General features: G+C 37.1%; 1 protein-coding gene across 7 annotated transcripts in view; it reads right to left on the bottom strand.

Moving 5' to 3' along the window:
* Positions 1 to 20,449, bottom strand: part of ARB2A (ARB2 cotranscriptional regulator A) — a 209,202-nt gene that overhangs the window by 121,260 nt on the left and 67,493 nt on the right. For all 7 annotated transcript variants that reach the window (XM_080972935.1, XM_080972938.1, XM_080972934.1 and 4 more), the window contains one exon: positions 9,704 to 9,922. In XM_080972935.1, the coding sequence (XP_080829061.1) occupies positions 9,704 to 9,922 (219 nt within the window). The remainder of the gene's footprint in view (positions 1 to 9,703; positions 9,923 to 20,449) is intronic.

Below are 20,449 nucleotides of genomic sequence, written 5' to 3' on the forward strand. Positions count from 1 at the left end.
GCTGAATGGATTCTCCGTCTCCACAATGGAAGATATAGGACAGATCCCATTGCCTGAACAAACTTTTGTAGGAGATGTACTTGAAGAACTGAGGCAAATAGTAGTGATAAGAGATGAAGTTTTAGGGTTCATAGACAAAATAAAAAGGAACAAATTGCTGGGCCCAGATGGCACCCACTTGAGAGTTATCAAAGAACTCAAATGTGAAATTGCTTTTCTTCTTCAAAAAAAAAAAGGGGGGGGAGAGAGACCTTGTTCCTAATATCAGCTTCTATACCTAAGGACTGGAAAGTAGCCAATGTAAGACCGATTGTTTTTTTAAAAAAATCCAGGGGGAAATCCTGGGAATTATAGGATGGCTAGTTTAATGTCTATCCTAAGAAAACTGGACAAATCAGGGAGCAGGAGAGACTGGACAGACCAATTTTTCCTTCGTTTGGCTTTTGCTGATCGGCTCCAGCAGTTTCAGGCAGAAAGCATGGAGGAAGAAAGCATGGATTAGAAATGTTCCCATAGGAAATAATGGAAATAATTAGCTCGTTATGTTAACACTCACCTTATTTACCAAGAATGCATTGTACTCAGAAACTGGGACCTACATGTATACATGGAGCTTAACAACATAAATAGTTTATGTTTAATGATGACTTCTAAAATAATTTAATAGCTGCAGCTATTTACTTGGAATAGTGCTTTATTAACTTGTATAAAATTTAACAGTGGCTGAATACGTATACTGCAAACTAGGATTTTTTTTATGGAATACTAAATAGAATTATTGATGTGATATCACAGAAAGAGTGAAAACTCTAGTCTCTTCTCTGGAAACAAACCCTCCATCTCCAGTGTTTAAATTATCAATATTCAGATGATCAACTTTAAAACCATTGCCACTTACACTGAAACAAGATCTGACTACAAAAGCATTTCACTCTTTCTGAACAGCCTGTTCGATACATTTAAAATACAAGTTACGAAACCATTCAAAATATTCAAAGCAGGTTATTTTCATTCTTGTATTTAAACTAGAATCTTGATTAGGTTATGCAGTAATTTCATTCCCGGCAGTGCCCTCTATTGGGGAAGCTCAATGGAATAAATATTTCCACAATACTAAAACGCCTACTTGACTAAAGAAAATGCATTTCAGTTTGGATTAAGGAAAGTAAACCCTGCAGTGTCCATTACAGTGGCGTGTTTATGCCAAGGAACAGCATGACAAGGGTGTCGGTTGTTTTTAAAAAAGAGACCCCCATTGACCCTTTTGACCTTAAGAGACATGGAGCATTATTAATGCATTTAGCACTACTCTGAGTGAATGAAGAAGTGTGTAGAACATGGGTAGGCAAACTAAGGCCCGGGGGTCGGATCCGGTCCAATCACCTTCCAAATCCAGCCCGTGGACGGTCCGGGAATCAGTGTGTTTTTACATGAGTAGAATGTGTGCTTTTATTTAAAAAGCATCTCTGGGTTATTTGTGGGGCATAGGAATTCGTTCATTCCCCCCCCCCCAAAAAAATATAGTCCAGCCCCCCACAAGATCTGAGGGACAGTGGATCGGTCCCGTGCTGGAAAAGTTTGCTGACCCCTGGTGTAGAAGCACCAGAATCCAAAGCTATTTGAGGGTTAACTTTTTAAAAAAAAAAAAAGTTTGGGTATTTTAGCCAAGAATATATACACAAATTCTTAAGAAAGCATCAGACAGATACTTAGCTAGCAGAATTATTTATGTATATGAAATTGTGCCAATAATATTTGTTGTCCCTGTCTAGCTGACCCAGTGACGCAAGGAACATTACAATATCCAATGGATAGGAATCCAATGATAAAACTTCTGCCACCACAGTGCTTTGGTTTAGCATATAACTGCTATAATTCTTGTTCTTTTAGTAGTCCTTTGGGAAATATAATGAATTGAATCTCAATTAGATTGTTTTAAATGAAAACAAACTTCATTACCACTTCTGTCAGAGAAGCTTCAAAAAGCTGTATGATGAGGGTCAACTAAAGTGATGCAGTCATTGCGAACAACTATTTAAGTGGCCAATTTAAATGAAAACAGGAAAAATAGGATTAAAAGTTTCCCTGAGAGATTTCATGACTCTGTGGAGTATTGTTCCTTGCACACTTAAAAAGGAATGCTGTTTCAAAAACGAAGAAAAGGCCTCAAAGCTTGTACGAAAAAGTAAATATCTGCAAGCTGGCTTAAAATGTAGTCAGATATAAGCAGATAACTGGGAAATAAGAAACTCTGTATAGCAGGATCTCCTGTCATTTCTAGACTGATTTTTCACCTTTGCCTTCAGAGCTCTCAATGGATTAAAAGCCATAAAGATTGTTTAAGTAATTCAATAATAACAATATTTATCAGAGATTACAGAATAAAAGTTGTCAGCAGGTGACTCATCCATAGGTGAAGATGGGTTATTTAGTAGTAAAGAGTGAACAGCTATAGAATTATCAGAATTGAGTTCATGTATCTCTGCTACCTACATTTATGAAGCAGAGTCCTTCCTAATCACCCTTCTTTACAAAAGCTGGTAGACAAAATGTGACCAACAAGTCTTCTTTGGAAAAAAACGATCAAATTTGTTTTTGTAGATTTGTTGCAGTAAATCTTATTAGATACAGTGGTTGGGATCCACAAAGGGATCCACAACCCTGACATTTTATCCAGCCATTTATAATCTTTGTAAAGAACAGGACTTTGTAGGGGGAAACTGTTAATGGGAAAATATGTTTGGCGTATTTTTCTACCTATTTTGAGGAAATAACTTTTAATAACTAGTACCTAATAGTTCCTCATCTGTAAACCGCTGTACTGGTAGCTTTTCTGGACATGAGACACAGAGGCTATCCACTATAAATCAGAAAGATTGTGTGATGGCCAGTGTTGGCCCAATACATTTTGTTGCCTACAGCAGAGTGCAAATGCATTCCTAACCCTGCCAGGACTAACACTCTAAAAAACTTCTTGCTGCACTATTCAGAACCAATTCCTAGCCTATTTTATTCCCCTATCACATGATGCTACCTGAAGCAAGTCCGTTCACTCTGCAGTATAATAGAATGCAGTTATGAATTAACATTTTTCAGAACTGCCACTCTTGTGCATACAGTGGTACCTCGGGTTAAGAACTTAATTTGTTCTGTAGGTTCGTTCTTAACCTGAAACTGTTCTTAACCTGAGGTACTTTAGCTAATGGGGCCTCCCACTGCCGCTGCGCCACCGCCGTGCGATTTCTGTTCTCATCCTGAAGCACAGTTCTTAACCCGATGTATTATTTCTGGGTTAGCGGAGTCTGTAACCTGAAGTGTCTGTAACCCGAGGTACCACTGTATGGCTTTCAAATAAATTCAGATTATTAGTGCATAAAAGCTGTTGTTTTGAAAAATTGCATTGCACAAGCACTTTTTAAAAAAATGATCAGATAAACCTAATATCCAGGAGCTGAGGAAAACATTTGTGATGGGAGCCACAGGTAATTTATAATCAGCATATTAACTACAGGTTGCAAATATTCCTCTTTTATTCCATCTAAACCAGGGTTGGGGAATCTACAGCCCTCTGATGATGCTGGACTACAACTGTTATCCGACCCAGCAAACATAATCAAGGTCAGAGGTGATAGGAGTTGTAGTTCAACAATATATGGAGGAACCCACATGGGCTGCCTCTGTATTTCGCATACATTATCACAATAATGTACTCATGCTGCTTATTTTGAACTTGAATTCTATGTATGTCTAATCAGAATTAAGTCAAAGGAGTTCCATAAGGCTTATCCCAAGATTATTATTATTATTAATTTCATTTATGGGGCATCCCTAAGCAATTTACAATATAACATACACAAAGCAGTTACATATATAAAAACAGTAAAAACAACTGCATATATCTAAGTAATTCTTTAAAAAGCAATTATAAATATAAAAACAGTTTAAAAACACCACTGCATACAGCAATTCAACAACAACAAATCCAATCCAATCCAATCCAGATACCAGCTTGGATAAAGATTTTAGGAAAACTTGGTTGAAAGAGGAACATCTTCAACAGGGGCCAAAAAGACAAAGAAGGTAACTGCCTGATATGTAACGGGAGAAATTTTCAAAGGGTAAGAGCTACCACTGAAAAGGACCAATTCTGACATCATGCAGAATGCACCTCCTGCTATCTGCAGGATACCCTCTCTTGCAGAATGCAGTGATGGTTGGATATGTAGAAGAAATTCCATTCCCTCTTACCTGGTGCAGGGAGCGACATGTGTAGCCCAACACTGCCTTTTCTGGGTTTGGAGGCAGTTTCCTGCCCTGTGTGGCTGTACTGCTGAGAGATCTTGCAAGACACTGGGAGCCAATCAGCAGGCTCCCAGTGGACGTAGCTTTGGAGTGGACCTACTTAGGTCCGCTCTGAAGGGTTTAAAAGGGTGAGCTGCAGTGTCATAAGCATCACAGTTCTTGCTGAACTTTCCTTCCAACCCTCCCTCTTTTACAGGTTTCCAGGACTGTTCTGAAAGTGGGTTGACAACCTAGCTTGCATACCTTGCTATGCAGGATGTTTCCTGCTGACAAATTGGGCTACATCTGTAGATTTTGCCTATCTCATAGCAATTGCCACAGTTATAAAGTGGAAGAGGCATTGGGCTGGATCCTTAGGGGAGCTGGCTGGGTGCTGCCCCTGTGCTCCAAAGTGGGGTCCTCCTCAGGGATCTTGGAGGGCAGCGCTTCTGTTCAGATGCCTATTTAGGGGCTGAAGGGCCCCCAGCATTCCCTACTAGTGACCAGAAGGACTCTCCAGATGTGATTCATGCCATAAATTTGGTTACCCCCTATTCCTGATCCACCAGCAAGTGGGCTTGTTGATCACTGTATACATGCCCAATGCCTGTGCCAAACCTTTCCATCTTGTGGCCAATGTGAATCCAACTCTTAACTCCTGGTATTGATTTGTTGTCTGTGCCCCTCACCATGACTCCTTTGTGTCTGGGCCCCAAAGAGGCACTCTTTTAGGTATCTGGTCCCAATTGCGTATAGGACTGCATAATAATCAACTGTCTTATTTCAGGGCAGACCAATATTACCTGCTCAGAGTGCCAGCAGCTCTCCAGGATTCCAGGCAGAGGTTTTTGCCTCACTTGCTACCAGATCCTTTTAACTTAAGATACTTGATTTGGGGACCTTCTGTATATAAAGTATTTGCCCTCCACTGAGCTATGGCCACTCCACTAAAAATCATCTCCTAAAAATATTGGGGGAATGGGAAAGGGTATGGGAAGAATTTACAGAAGTACTTAGAGACTAGTCAATATTTTTCTATGACAACTTGGTCTCTCAAAGAAAATATGAGACTATGTGAGGAAGGAGAGGACCATATTAAAGAGTATAATGCAAGCTTAATAGCACAATGAGCAGAAATGCTGTGTTCTTCTTGCAGAGCTTTCCTGCTGCCATTCCTCCTGTTGTCACCTTCTGTTAAGAAAGCTGCTCTCTCTCATCCTTTTCTCCTATTTAAAAAGTTTTATACTAGCACATAGGTATTTCATTCATCTGGATACATGGCAAAAGGCCATTCACTTTGCTACTGTTATTACTACTGCTCAAGCTTGCAACTAAGCTAGTGATAAACAAATGGGGGAGGGGACTTGTTCCCATGCCACCCACCCCTGTTCCCATGCCACCCACCCCTAATCAAAATAAGTTATATTCTAGATCCTAGAATTAGATTTTTTCATAAATGAACATACATTCAAAAAAAATTTAAATAAAAAATTGCATCAATACTGTGTTTGTTCCAAAGGGTTATGACAAAGGTTGCTTGCAGCACATTTCCCAACATTATATGCTGATTTCCTTACTTTTATCTCCTATTGATTCTTATTTTGCATTAATTGCCAGTGAAGAAAACTTTTACACAATCCACTGAAGAATTTATAAAAAAATGAAGTTGCAATCAAATATATTTAAAAGGAGCAGACTTAGGTTAAAGGATTGTTGCAATTTCACAGATGCAAAATAAAATTTATAGTTACACAACTGGGAAATATGCATGCATGCATCATTTGTGCCTTAATGTTATATTTAAGGTTTATCTAATACCATGCAGATGGAAGAAAATTTGTCTATGTTCCATACAATCTATGCTGAAATATAACAGCCAGGATCTAAAGAAGCAAAGCTGGTTTTCCTTGAATAGTAGCCCCCTACAATGCATCATGACATTTTCTGAAATTGAGGGGAGTTTCAAAAAGTTTGGAATAAAATGTAGAGGTGCGGCTCTTCGAAGTAAACATTCTACTAGATGAGTTCAAGCTCTCGGGCTAATCTAAGTTTGCATCCCAAAGTTGTTTTTTTTACTTAAGTTCAGCAATGAATATGCTTAGAGTTTATTGGCTTGGGAGCTATGTTTCCAGAATAAACATTTGCCAGTATGAACAGCAGCAGCCTCTGGTGGTCTGAATGAAATAATGTGTCCATAAACACAGGAGAAATATATTTTAAAGGCATGAAAGTATATACTGTACGTTCAGCTATTTGACTCCTTAAAAAGATACTTTCATATTATTAGGTAATGTACAATGCCTTAATTAAATAATCTCATGTGAAACATTTTCTTTTGTATGGAATGTTGTATTTAATTCAAATTTCCACTGAGTTCTTCCTTAGATTTGAATGAAATATAATCCTATGAAACATGACATTTTTCTTTTGACTACTGAACACAGTTGGCAGATGTTTTTAGGAACAAAAAATTGTCTTATAAGAAAACACAGTAAGTAAGCTTTCCTGCCATATTGTGTGAGATGAAGTTTATTACCCAGACCAAATCAATCCCCTTAACAAGCTGTAACATACATTGGCAAGTACATTATTTCATAGTTAAAAAATTTACAGCTTGAAACAATAAGCACTTTGATCTTTCAAGCTGTACTCTTAAAGCTTCAGAAGGTACGCATAATCTGCTAGTTAGTCATTTCTATTTATATTCGTCTCATAGAAAAAGCCTTAGCAGAGACCTCCGTTCTGTTGTAGCTTATGGTTGTAAATATGGATTACCATAGAGGTTTGTGTAGAATTCTTGAATAATGGAAAACTGGGCCATTCACAGATATTTAAGTATATATTAGTTACAAAAGAGAGAGTAATAATTAAAATAACTAAGTTATAAAGCTAACATATTCAAGCTTTTGCTGAATAAATTACCGGTACTTAAAAAACAAACAAACCCAGAACACAACCAGTATAGACTATTATGCAGATAGTATTTAACTGCTCTTCAGTAGTGTATTTGGAAGTGGTAATGCATTTAGTAAAACAAGATTTTCTCTTGCATAGGAGTATTGTCTTCTCTACTTTCTGCAGCTATGTTGTGTGTGTGTGTGTGTTTAATTATTAACTAGTATTGGTCTGCCTGTCTTTGGGTATAACTCCACTGTGTTTTGGTGACATCCCTTATGGGTTTATGGGAGTAGTCAACCAGTGTTCTCCTAGTAGGAATTAGCACAAACTGTATTTTTTTTAATGTCCGCTGAGCATACTACAAACCTTTCTCAGAGCCTAGTACTAGAAGACTGGAAAACAGCACCTTCTAATGCAAGTCATGTAGATCTACCTTAATTTGTCTGTTCATCAGATGCCTAAACACACAGTAATGTGGAATTTAATAGGTAAATTTGTAAAACAAAGGAAAACAAAAAAAACACTGTGAAAAAGTGAGAAATAAAAATATTATCACTGTACATACAGATATACAGAAGAGCAATGGTGTGGCAATGCCAACTTTCAACAATATAAGTTCACTACCTATAATGGTCCAATCTTAATTCATATGCTAGCAAACAAGAAACAAAAGGGTTGGTCTTCTCATAGAGAAGTGCTCTTAGTCATTTTGATAAACAAAGCACGAAGTAATTGAAAGTAATTTTGAAACATCTGTGCTATGAAGTCTGCCTATTTATTTTGACTTTTAGTGTGTTCTCAATGAATTCAGCCTGGGTAGAACTGAGACTTCAAGGACTGTGAATGTCATCAATTTCTCCCCTCTGCAGCCCCCCCAGCAGGTCACCAAGGGATGTGGCCCTCTGGTGATGCTTTAGTTGTGGAGATATATTTGAATTCTGAGGTGTGTTCTGCTTGTGCAGTGAAATCTTTGGCTCTAAGCTGTATTCTAATAGGTGACCTGGATTAGCAGGCAAGAAAGAGCAATGTAATGGGTAGTACTTCATGCAGTGGCATTCTCACCAAACATCGGAATGAAAGCAATTCACACTTAATGATACAGCACCGTGGATCAGGTCCTGTTTTCAGCCTAACTACCCAAACCCAAAGAGAAACACAGGAAAGGGTCTCAAATCTGGGCAGCTGTACAACACCCTGTACAACACCAAGGTTCTCTTACCTTAAAAGAGGAGGTGCTTCTCTTAAAGTGGAGCAGACTAATGAGTAATCTACTGCACATCGTATAAGGAAGTAACATGGAAAAGCCAACACTTTTCAGTTGCTCTTTAAAATACAGCTATTATTTTCCTCATTCTTTCCTGTTCCTCATTCATTCATATAGACATGCAAGTGGTTACCATTTCTTTCATTTTAGCATCTAAAGTTAAACTTATTAGTTAAACTGTATTTGTTTTATACACTGAAGTCATCTAGAGTAACATTAATCCTCATCATAAGGAACATGCAAAAAAAATTGCAAAATATTCCTATTCCCCCCCCCCATGGGTTTTCACTGTTCAATCATCCTAGGTATCCTAGGCAGAACATTCTAATGACACTGGAGCATTTATGACATATTTTATTCTTGAATAACAATGCAAACTTCTATAAAAAGAGCTTTGAAAATTGTATGAATGTGTCTCGAATGTATAATGCATCATATGTATATGAAGCAGAATGTGTCAAAGTGCAAATAATATTGTTTGTGCCCCCTGCAGAATTAGAAATCCTTGGGTAGCACTGTTATAACGATCCCATGCTGCTAGTATTACAAAGTGCAAAGGTTCACTGGCTAAGAAAAGAAAAGAGCAAGGGGCAGAATTTCCTCACTGCACTGTTCTTGAACTATTTTGGCTTAAATATTTATTAAGGTATTTATTAATAACTGTCTCCCTTTATCTTCCTTCAGAAGTTTAGCTGAAATACAGTGGGTGGGTACTCATACAGAAATGTTACATTATATGGTAAAGGTACAACCATACAATATCAACATCAGAATTTTGCTCACTATATTATTAATTTATCAGGCAATATGTTAAAGTATTAGACTATCATTTAATATTCTTGCTTCTCAAGAATATAACAGCATAATGCTGCTGCAAACAGTCACCATCTGTAAAACATGTTGCCTAAACTGTATTTAAAGAGTGTTTCTGAAAGACAGATCTTATACACACATCTACTAAAAAAAATTTCATAAATTACTTTTCAAATCAGTCCTTGTCTCTGGAATGCATATTATGTTCCCTAGGGCTTTATTTGAAGTTTCTCTTTGAAATTAAGTACGATTTCCACCCCCACACACACACACTTTCACATTGAATGCAAATGAAAATAACAATAGAAAGAAGACAGTTTTACTTTTAGTACTTGCTAGTTATATAAATGAAGAAAAACCACATTTTTAGAGTACAACTATGTATGTGAAATTAAAACATTTTTTCTATTAATCAGTGTTAACCCAAAACAAAATAGAGCAACTTACTCTAATATACAATTGCACTGTTTCCTTTTCTTTTTGTGGATTCCGATATTTCTCATAGAAGTCCCGTCGCTTCTTTGTATCTTTTTGGATTTTATCTTTTCTCTCTCTCTTTTCTGCAGGTTCATCTGAGCTATCAGGAGACAGCTGTACTTGGGCTTTTGTCTTTTCAATCTCAATATAGTTCTCATTCGGATTCAGTACTATTACTCCATAGCCTTCCTATGTCAGAGGAAGAAAAAAAGAATACATATAGATTTTGCCTTTGAAATGGTTTACATTTTATTTTATTGTCTTGAATGTATATTTAAAATATTTTCATAAAGTTGACAAAGGATAGAACTGTTTCATTCATTTTGTGTTTCTATGTGAATTTATTTAGTCTACATTTATGTTCACTTATTTGCCTAGTTCTTTTTAACCTTTTAATAACTTTTCAATATTGTATGCAATTCTTCAGAAAGTAGGTTTTTTAAAATAAAAAAGTGATTCTAGAACATGGTCACTAGCATATATAGTTAATGCTTCATTGACAGAAACTTTTACTTTTACCACCATTGCCTCTTTTAAAAACTATTCAGGCAGCTTTATGCTCCAATCTTATGTGCTGTTAGTTTTTTTTAAAATCAGAATGATTTAAAAGGGATTTAAGCAGTCAAACTGTGTATAGGATTACAGCCTAAACTATTAAACACTTTTGTCCCATAGAAGATAATTCACAAACTGATAGCAGAGTAACAATGAATCAATATAAACTGTGATTATTTGATGTTGCTAAGAAATCAATGAATTAGTTACCAGTTTAGACCTGAACAATTTTATTGGAATTATATGATGTATTGTCTTCACAGACTTTAGGAGAAATTAATATTTTATTTTTCTCAGAAAATGTTTACTAATGAAGAATATATGAAAGCATGGTGCATTTTGTGTAGGTTAAACAAAATACTGAAATACCTATGCAAAAAGAGGAGAAAGAAAACAAAAGCAAAATACCAACACATAATTTGTGGATCTTCAAGATTATTTTGAAAATCTTATTTATAGTTTACTAAACAAGTTCCAGGTATTGAAGTAAAATTCATTTTAACCTAGTTAATCCAACAAATAACTTCTGCCTAACAGACCAAGTGAGCAGATGAAAGACTACCTATATAGATGATCAAAGTTAACAAAGGATACTTTATTTGGTGTTGCTTTATTCCAATCTATGTAGCTATTCAAAAATCTTGTAATGCATTGTAGTAACTGTCAGGTAGACAGATTGTCACTTGGTGATTTTCTACAGTTGGACACACTCGACTAGTTATTAAAATCACATTTGAAGAACGTTCTTACTCCTCTTCCTTGTGCCTGTACAACTTTTCACGCCCTTCTCAAATTTCTGCTATACCTTCTCCTCCCACCAAAACTAAAGTTAAAGAACACTGTTGCACTCTGTTAAGCAGGGTGAAATAGAGGCATTCAGTTCACTGTCTATGGTATAAGGGAACATGGCAAAAAGGTCACCACAGGCCAAAGAGAAAATTGCCTCCTAGATTCTGTACCATGAGTAAGTGATCTCCTGTCATCTTTTCCCCCTCAGCTCTCTCTTCAGAGTGAACCTATTCATTCACACGTACCTTATTCTGTGAAATGGAGTGATCATGTATAAAGTATAAATTGTACTAGAGTATAAGATGATTCAATTCAGATATGTATGAAAATGAACTTAGGATCCAAATGTGTAATATTCTGAAAAACAGATTCCTGCCTTCAGGGACTAATTCAAAACTACTAATGAAATAACACCAACTAAACAAAGCACCTTTCATACTATTTTAAACAACATGCAGAGAAAAAACTGGTTAACTTTTTATAACCATTCAGAAGCGGTGCCCTGCAGAGCTCAGTGCTTTAGTTTGCTGTCCATGTTCCTGACCTGTTTATTCTGAGCAGATGTTCTGCGTATTGATTCTTTCTTACTTTCACTACAATGCAAGATGTAAAATTCATGTATTTGTTATGATTTTACATGTGTAACTGAAATGTGAAACTGTATCCACGTTTTGTTGCTCACAAAAACAGACACACATAAATCACCAGAGAAGTAAAATTTGTCTAAGTTATTGATTATGTAACTGAAAATTACATGACTCATTTGTCCAATTTTATGAGGACATAATGTCAATTTTTCAAAGACACATCAACAGATGAAAAATGAATCCATTTCAAAAATCACAGCAACATAAATCAATTAAAGGATTTTTATCAATTAGGTTTTAAACAGCACAAACCAACCCTCAGTAGCTCTTTAAAACTTTTTCAAATACCATATTTGTTAGAGTAACAATAAATTAGCATGGAAATTCTATCATACACTTCATGGTTTCTTTCTAAAAACCCATTATAAATGTTGCTTTGCTTGTAAGGAAGTTGATATAAAGTCATATTCTTTTCCATCTTTTGTCCTCAGCCCCTTCAGCCTAAACTATATGAAGAAAAATAGGCATAGGAAAGAGGATTAGGTGTAATATACAATACTTGTTCTGATAAAAGGATGTAGAAATGCAGCATAGCATATATAACCACAGCAGAATTTAACCTCTATCAGTTTTGCTAAATTGTTATCAACTCAACCTATCACAAGTTAATCTATGTCTTTAACCATAGTATGACCTTTGTTTCCTCTTCACTTCTGCAAACAATGCAGGATTGGGTTTTTAAAAAAGATTTCATTGGGGTCTTTAATATTTATATTTCAATCTGCATGATTTTTGAATAGCACACTTGTAAAGGAAGTTATTCAATTTTAATATGTAAAATAAAATTGTTCTATTACCAAATTATCAGTGTCAAAGCCCATATAAGTTCTGGACATTACCACTGGCTTCACCAAGTTAAAGCAAAGTTGACATCAACCTATGTTTAGGTAAAGATTTAAAATATGTTGTGGCAAGTAGTAAGACAAAGCTTTGGTTTTATAAAAAGGGCATACAACCTGTAATGTACCTTTTAGGGAAAGTGAGCAAATACTAATCTATGACCTCAATTTAGGCAGAAGCACACCCTACCCCGTCATATTTAAATGACTATTCATAACAGTATCAACTGATCAGTAGCTACTAGCCTTGTTTCTAGTCTAGGTGGCCCAATTAGATGTAAGAAAATGCCTTCAAAAATTAAACAAACCCATAGGTTAACTTCTTAATATTACTTTCATTTTTAAAAGCAGCCATTTAATTATGTCTATATTTGGAAAGCCATATTTTCTAAATTAAGTAAAATTTTCAAAGATAATTACCAATACTGCTTTTTCTAACCTTATTAGATAAATCTCTCTCCCTTCCCCCAATACAAATATGCTTTGCAGATGGTTAGAAATATTGGCACCAACCAACTGCAATATACTATATTTGAGACAGAATACAGTATTCAGTAATCTTCAAGTCCATGTGCACAGACCAATTAGCACCAATTGTTGTGATAGATGTTTTCAGGACAGATGCAGGAAAACAAAGCTATTTGCTAGATACCCAATTTGATAGTATCCAACATCAGTTCTAAAATCTATCCGGCAGAACATATACCACAAGGATATTATCTGATATCTCTCCAAAGTCTATTGCATTAGGGTGGTGTAACTTATGAAGACATTCCAAACAGCTATTTCAGAAAGCTTATTTTCAATTTTATATATGAACTTACTTGACTTTCAGATGATAAGATGAAGTAAAAGCAAGCTTAGACAACTGTTAGCAACTACACAGAATCCGAAGAATGCTTTGTATTAAGTGTCACACAAAATGCCACAAGTGTGTTAGGTAGCAAAATATAATGGTCACATCCTGTTTTAGAAGTCTGTATAAATGCCCCACACTCTCTGTATATACATAAAACTAATACAGCATATTAGTTTTAGCATATTAGCCAGTAATAGGATAGTCAATAGCAATAACAAGTATTTGAGATACATTCTGGAATTCTACAAACCTCTTATGTCTGGAAAATGAATAATGAGCTGAAAGCATTCAGTCCTGCATATTAATTCACCAGAATGGGATGCCATATGTGACCAGAGAGGTCAGAGGCTAGAGTGGAATCCCTTGACCTATGCAACTATCTTTCTGGCCTGTAAGTAAGAATCTGTAGCAGATCATTTTCTTGAGCTTTATCAATTTGATTCTTTTTTTTAAAAAAGAAACCCATTTACAACATTTGAAGCAAGATCAAAGTTAATCCTCAGGAAAAGCAACCCAAAGAGCGAAGATCTGTAACTTAGATTTATGCATGTTTAAAATGGACATAAGAATGGCCATTCATCTTTTTGAAAGATGTATGTTCTGTTTATTTCCCATCTTTTTCATCAGAAGAGTACCTATGTGTCACTGTTGCAACATCCTAGGTGCAACAGTAGGATGAGGTCATGACAACCAATCAGAAGTCACTAGTGAAGCGTAAAAGTAAACATAGCTGTTGGAGATGCAGCTCAGCTTGAAAAATGCCCCCTCCATTATTTGAGCAATTTTCTCAAGACGTGACCTGAGACTGAAACGCCTGAAATGTCAGTTGACTCCTTTTTGTATTTCCACCCAATGTGCATTTTGGCAACTGCACCCTGCTAACACTTTGTAATATTTTCATCCCAGTTACACCTCATCTCTCAGGCTCCTGAATTCCACTGCTGTGTCCAAATGTGTAAAAATGCTGTATTACTGCCAAACACACATTGTTCAACCAAGTTTCCAACTTAAAATAGCTCATCAAGTTAGGCAGGAAAAGAAAACATGCCACAAAAAGTTTTTAGAGGACCACCTGTTGTCTATTATTTTTACATAGCACTTACTCATAAATCATAACACAGGGTAATTAATCAAGCTGTCAAAGAAAAGGTCAAAGGTTAGGTAGGGGAGTCAGAAGGTCATGCATGGGCTGATAGAGGTCAGGGTCACACCACATTCCTCATTATCAAGTTGGGATGAGAGACGGCCCAAGCAAACAAAAGTGAAAGCAGATGGAGAAGTGAGTGGATAAAAAAAAAGAAAGAAAAATTCACAAACAAAAAGAAAAGTGAAAGAAGAGTGTCAGCTGCTTTCAAATAAAGAGCAGAATAGAACTGAAATACTCTGAAATGTGCTCAAAAGGTCTAAATACAACATTAAAAATTGTATTTTTATTCTTTACATGTAATATAGATTTGAAAAATATTTGGTAGAAAACAAGCAACATAAAACTACATGCTCTTGATTAAGTTTCTTATACATTTTCCCTACATTTTCAGGCATATTAGGAAAAAATAGCTACTTTGATCATCATCATCAAATCCTGCTTTTCCTTTTATAGCTACAAGCTATGGAAATGTAATAAAAAGCTCTTATTTGTATGAAAAATAGGTTTTGAACTATATTCTTCATACACACAAATGTTCATTAACACAAAGCATCATAAAAGTCCTTCTGGATGACACAAGAGTTATAAAATATTCTATGATTACACTGACCTGAATTAGATGCAGAATACTGTGCAAAATTAGCTGTCACCCTTTCCTCAAAATCTTTGTTAATCTCATTTTGAATGTTTGCAGCTTTATCAACACATGCATCAATGTCAGCTCCTTGGTTACTGAACCGCTGTACTTGGAAGAAGATATAATTAAAATGTTTTGGCACAGAAAAGGTGAAATTGTATCTTCCCCTGTTCCCTGAGGAGTCTGTAAAACATGTAGGATATATTGACAAACACACACCCTTGTCTAGAGCCCTGACATTCCAGGTCACCAACTGCTATTTATTTCAGAATATTTACACTTACCCATATGATCACCTGCTGTGTTACTAACTTTTAATGGCTGCTAAAAGTGTAAGAATAAAAACCTCTTAATGCCTCTCCTGATAACTTTATTTTAATTCTGGAAAGTCTTCCTGCTCGTGTTCTAACCACTTAGATTAAGCGATATATAAATGCCTTAAATAGTAAATAAATGTCTAGAATTATTATTCAGGCATTCTAAAACACTTGCATGATATGAGAGCGGAGGCTGAGAGTGCTTACTGCAACCCCAGTTGGTGTCTCCATAGCCCTCCGTGAGTTAGAGGAGTAACCTTTACAGTAGGAAGTCTTTTTACCTGTGAAGGCTCCCTTTGTGTTTGAGAACCCTGATTTTCCATGGTTCTAAATTGTGTGGGGAGACAATTTGAATAGAAAAGTCTTCTTTGCTGCAGACGTCACCCCTCCAACTCATGGAGGGCAATGGTGATGGGAGCAGAGAGTGCCCTCATCCTTACCCCCTTATCGCCTGGGAGATTTAGATTGTTTGAGTAGTGCAACTATAAAAGAAACATGCAGTGTGTGTTACTTGGAAATCCTCTTATGTAATAATGTTGCAACTATCTAGATTTTAGAAACATTATAAATGTAACTAGGTAATAACTGTTGATTTTCTTTATTCTCATACAACACTTTTCAGCAGAGTCAATGTCATGAACCTAGACTTAACAGGGTGCTTTCTTAGGTGGAAGGGGAGAGGCAATCACTGATTCTTCCTTCCCTGTGTTCTCCCAAAACAATCTGCTACGGAGAGTTGGTGGACCCTGTGGAACAGTAAGGGAAACGGCACTGGGGAATGCAGGAGGATAGGAAATTAGACAAAAATCTCCTCTCTCCCTTCTTTTAGCAGGAACATCTGCAGGATTCAAGACCCTTTGGTTTGCAAAGGGCCTAGTATGGTTCCAGCCCAATAAGAACTGAGTGTGATATAACACTTTCAAGTTGTAATTAGTAAACTAAATTCTCCAGGGTTAAAGAGCTGAGCTAAGTTATATTACTCTAAAAGAGATGCTAAGAGTGCACACTGGCAAAACAAAAACAAAAGGATGTTTCTTATATATTTTGAACCAGTCTTAATGTTCAAAACATATTTCTGATCTTTGTAGGCTGTTCTGGGACATAAAGGTAAAGGTAAAGGGACCACTGACCATTAAGTCCAGCAGTGAACGACTCTGGGGTTGAGGCGCACATCTCGCTTTACTGGCTGAGGGAGCCGGCATTTGTCCGCAGACAGCTTCCGGGTCATGTGGCCAACATGACTAAGCAGCTTCTGGCTAACCAGAGCAGCGCACGGAACGCTGTTTACCTTCCCGCCAGAGCGGTACCTATTTATCTACTTGCACTTTGACATGCTTTCGAACTGCTAGGTTGGCAGGAGCAGGGGCCAAACAACGGGAGCTCACCCTGTAGCAGGGATTCGAACTGCTGACCTTCTGATCGGCAAGCCCTAGGCTCTGTGGTTTAGAGCACAGCGGCACCCACGTCCCTGCTCTGGGACATATTTCCAGCTGAAAGAGGGCAAAAAATATTCTAAATAAATATGCTATTACAATAATAAAGATGTTACATTAATAATTTTTTGGACACTAATTATTTTTGGGGGGGGGGGAGTGTGACTTCATTTGATGGAAAATTAAAAAGTATTGTACTCCATACATCTACTTTTCCCATGCACTGAGGATGGGATATAGAAAACGCTGTGCTAGCATAACTTTGCAAGGCACCAGGACTGCAGCAATGCTATGATGACAAGGGTTTTACAGCAAACATAAACGGCAGAAAACACATTTGTTTTTTTCTAATGAGGAGCAAAAATAGTATGTTTTTAAGAAATAATACAAAATATGGTGTATTCAATGGATTGGATGCAAACTGTGCCTTCCAGAAATGGAAGGACTCCTTCTGTCTACGGAAACCTCCTCTTTCAGAGGAGGAATCCTACTGGTGGAATGGGGAAGAAGGTATCTTTCATTTATTTTCCCTCTCCCCACAGCCCATATGCCTCCAAAAAAATTTTTCCAGAGGGCTGGGGACCCTTTGGAACAGCATGGGAATTGCTGCTGGGAAAACAGAAACCAGCAAAAAATAGTTATCGTTCCTCCCACCCCACAGCATAATGTACCTACTGGTGGTGGGAAGAAACTCTGGATCTCAACCAATGTGAGCAAAAAAAATTTAACCCTAGGAGTGTTCACATGTTACACTCAACAAGTATACAAACTATGTACACAGTAGCTCAGCTGTGGAAATTAACAAGTGTATGAATTAACATGCATAGAAACAGTATGTACCTGCGTCCAGTGTAACATTTGAACAAGTCTACCTATCATCATGAGTCAATCCAAACTCTGTAGACTGTGGTGCATAACAGTGTTTACACCAATAATTTCGAGATATCGTTTGTGCAAGGATTCTATTATGCAACTTTATATTATCTCACGTGAGTTCAAATGAGGAGGAAACCATTCATGATTATACCCACAAGGTCACACATTATATGAAGAACTGATGTGAGTAATGATTACAAGACTGTGTTACAAATCAGAAAGCTCCCAGTTTGAATATCTTTTCTACCATGAATTCAACAGGTAACCTTAGGCCAGCTATTTTCACTCAGACACAGGCTACCATCTGCACTAGAATAGTGGTATTGCCTACTTTACAGGGTTTCAAAAATGGGATGCCATTCTAAGTATTATTTATAAAAAATATTTTTAGACTCCATTTTAAGCAAAAAGCCTAAAAAGTGGTTTACGATTTATCATACTGAGCAATCACAATTTAAAAGTGAAATAAAATAAAATAAATTTAATCACAAAAACATTACTAAAACCAGCACTAGGGAAACAAAATATAGTCAAACTAAAACTGCGGGAGGCAGTGGAAGACAGGAGTGCCTGGCGTCCTCTGGTCCATGGGGTCACGAAGAGTCGGACATGACTAAACGACTAAACAACAACAACAACAACAAAACCAGAACAGTCCAACATATAGCTATTAAAAACAAAGTGAAGAGGAAGTATCTTTAAAGACACATGAATATATAAAGGAAAGGCACCTGTCTAACCACATGGGATTAAATTCTACAGCTGAGGAGCTGAGAATGATCTTAAGGTGCAGGCACTTTGATATGGGTAGATGTAGAGCTTAAAGTAACCCAGTCCCAATATCCACAACTTGAAAGCCTGAAAATGCATTGGAAACCAGTGCAACCGGTAAAACATAGCTGTAATGTGCTCCAAATGCTTGGCAGCAACCAATATCTCGGCAGCTACATTTTGCAAATAAAGGTGCTTCATTGGAAAGAAGTTACAAAGAAGCATACACTCAAACCAGCAGAGGTATATATATGTCTGCTCTCCAGGAGAGTACCAAAAGCTGTCTTGGGGCAGAAACAGATTCTAAAAGTTTATCATATGCTAACTAATATGAAGAGAAAGGGATGGGACTCCAGAAAGTGAAGAAGAGAGAGGATGATGTGTGGGAAAGACTTTGCTGTGAAAGAGCAGAATGGGAAGGTATTATAAGTGGAACCTACAGCGTATCCTCAACCCCTAACCGCAGTAGTCCTGTTGAGGGTTACAGCTAGCTAAGCTGTAAGGGGTAGGTGCGAAAAATTTGCCTTCTCCCTTCCCTCCTGGTTTTCCTTTGCTTTTGTCCACTTAGCTTTCTGTGGCTCTTGGAATCCACTGAGCATGCTGATTGTTTTCCAGTGGCTTCTTTTTAGCACTCAGCCACCTGAGTGCTATTTGATAGGGCAAGTGGAACTCACAGCTAGAGCACTGTATCCTCATTTCCTAGCAGCAGAACTGTTCTTGTTCAGGGTTCCAGTCAACCATTATAGAGTCAGTTTGGCTGATTCCCCACCCTATTTTTTCCTCTTCTGACTGATATTCAACATTCCATGACTCATGGAAACTGCTGACCAGGCTCAATCCTCATTGCAGTGTTTTGGCCTTATATTTTCTTTTAATTTATAAACTTTAGCATATTTAGAGAATCACTTATTTATATAGAAACCAGTGCTTTAGGATTGCCTCATTTCACCTGCAAATGGACAAATACTCTGAGGGGGAAAGGAAACCTGTTTGAATTTTGTGCATTTTCAGGTTTCTAGTGCCTGGGATCTTACTGAGGTTTTTGAAATAATTTCAGTTTAGCATTCTGATGTCCTCCATCTCGTAAGTAACCTATCAATTTAAGGAAAGTCATCAAACTGGGGGCATTGTTATGCCCCTATAGTTTGCATGGCTTGAAAAGTCTGGTAACTTTACACTTTCTGGTGGTTTGTATGAATCAATCAGAGAGTCCACATACCTTCTCCCCCTTTCTTCTGAAAGATGTATTATTTGTTTGCCTGTTGTTTCTTAGTTCTACAGACCACACTTTGTCATACCAGTAATCCCAAAATGGTTTCCAACATATAAAACCAGTCAATTATAGAGGCATTTGAATAAAAGTCAAGGATAGGAATCAAAACAGAACTGCGCCAGTCCAGAGATTGGTAACAACGGCAATACAATTTATTTGCTGTCTAGTGCAAGGGAACATCCGGCCTGATATGGGGTTAAAATTTGGTCCACAAGGCTGTTTTCCCCAAACCACAGCCCCACATTTGATATGGTACGTATCATCAGGTGTGGGACACCTAGAGACAAGGCTGCCAATGCATCAACTGATGCACAGTAAAATCCAAACCTGAGGTGCTTTTAAGTACCACAAAGGGAACCAGGCAGAGGACCTTCTCAGTAGTGGAATGCCCACCTGTCAGATGTCAAAGAGATAAACAATTATATGACCTTCTGTAGAAATCTGAAGGTAGCCCTGTACTGGGAAGCTTTTAATATTTGATGTATTGTGCGTTCTTCTATATTCCGTTGAAAGCTGCCCAGAGTAGCTGGAGCAACCCAGTCAGATGGGTGGGGGTACAAGTTATTAATTAAT

The sequence above is a fragment of the Podarcis pityusensis genome, assembly GCF_964106645.2.
Source record: "Podarcis pityusensis genome assembly, chromosome: 11".
Classification (NCBI taxonomy): domain Eukaryota; kingdom Metazoa; phylum Chordata; class Lepidosauria; order Squamata; family Lacertidae; genus Podarcis; species Podarcis pityusensis.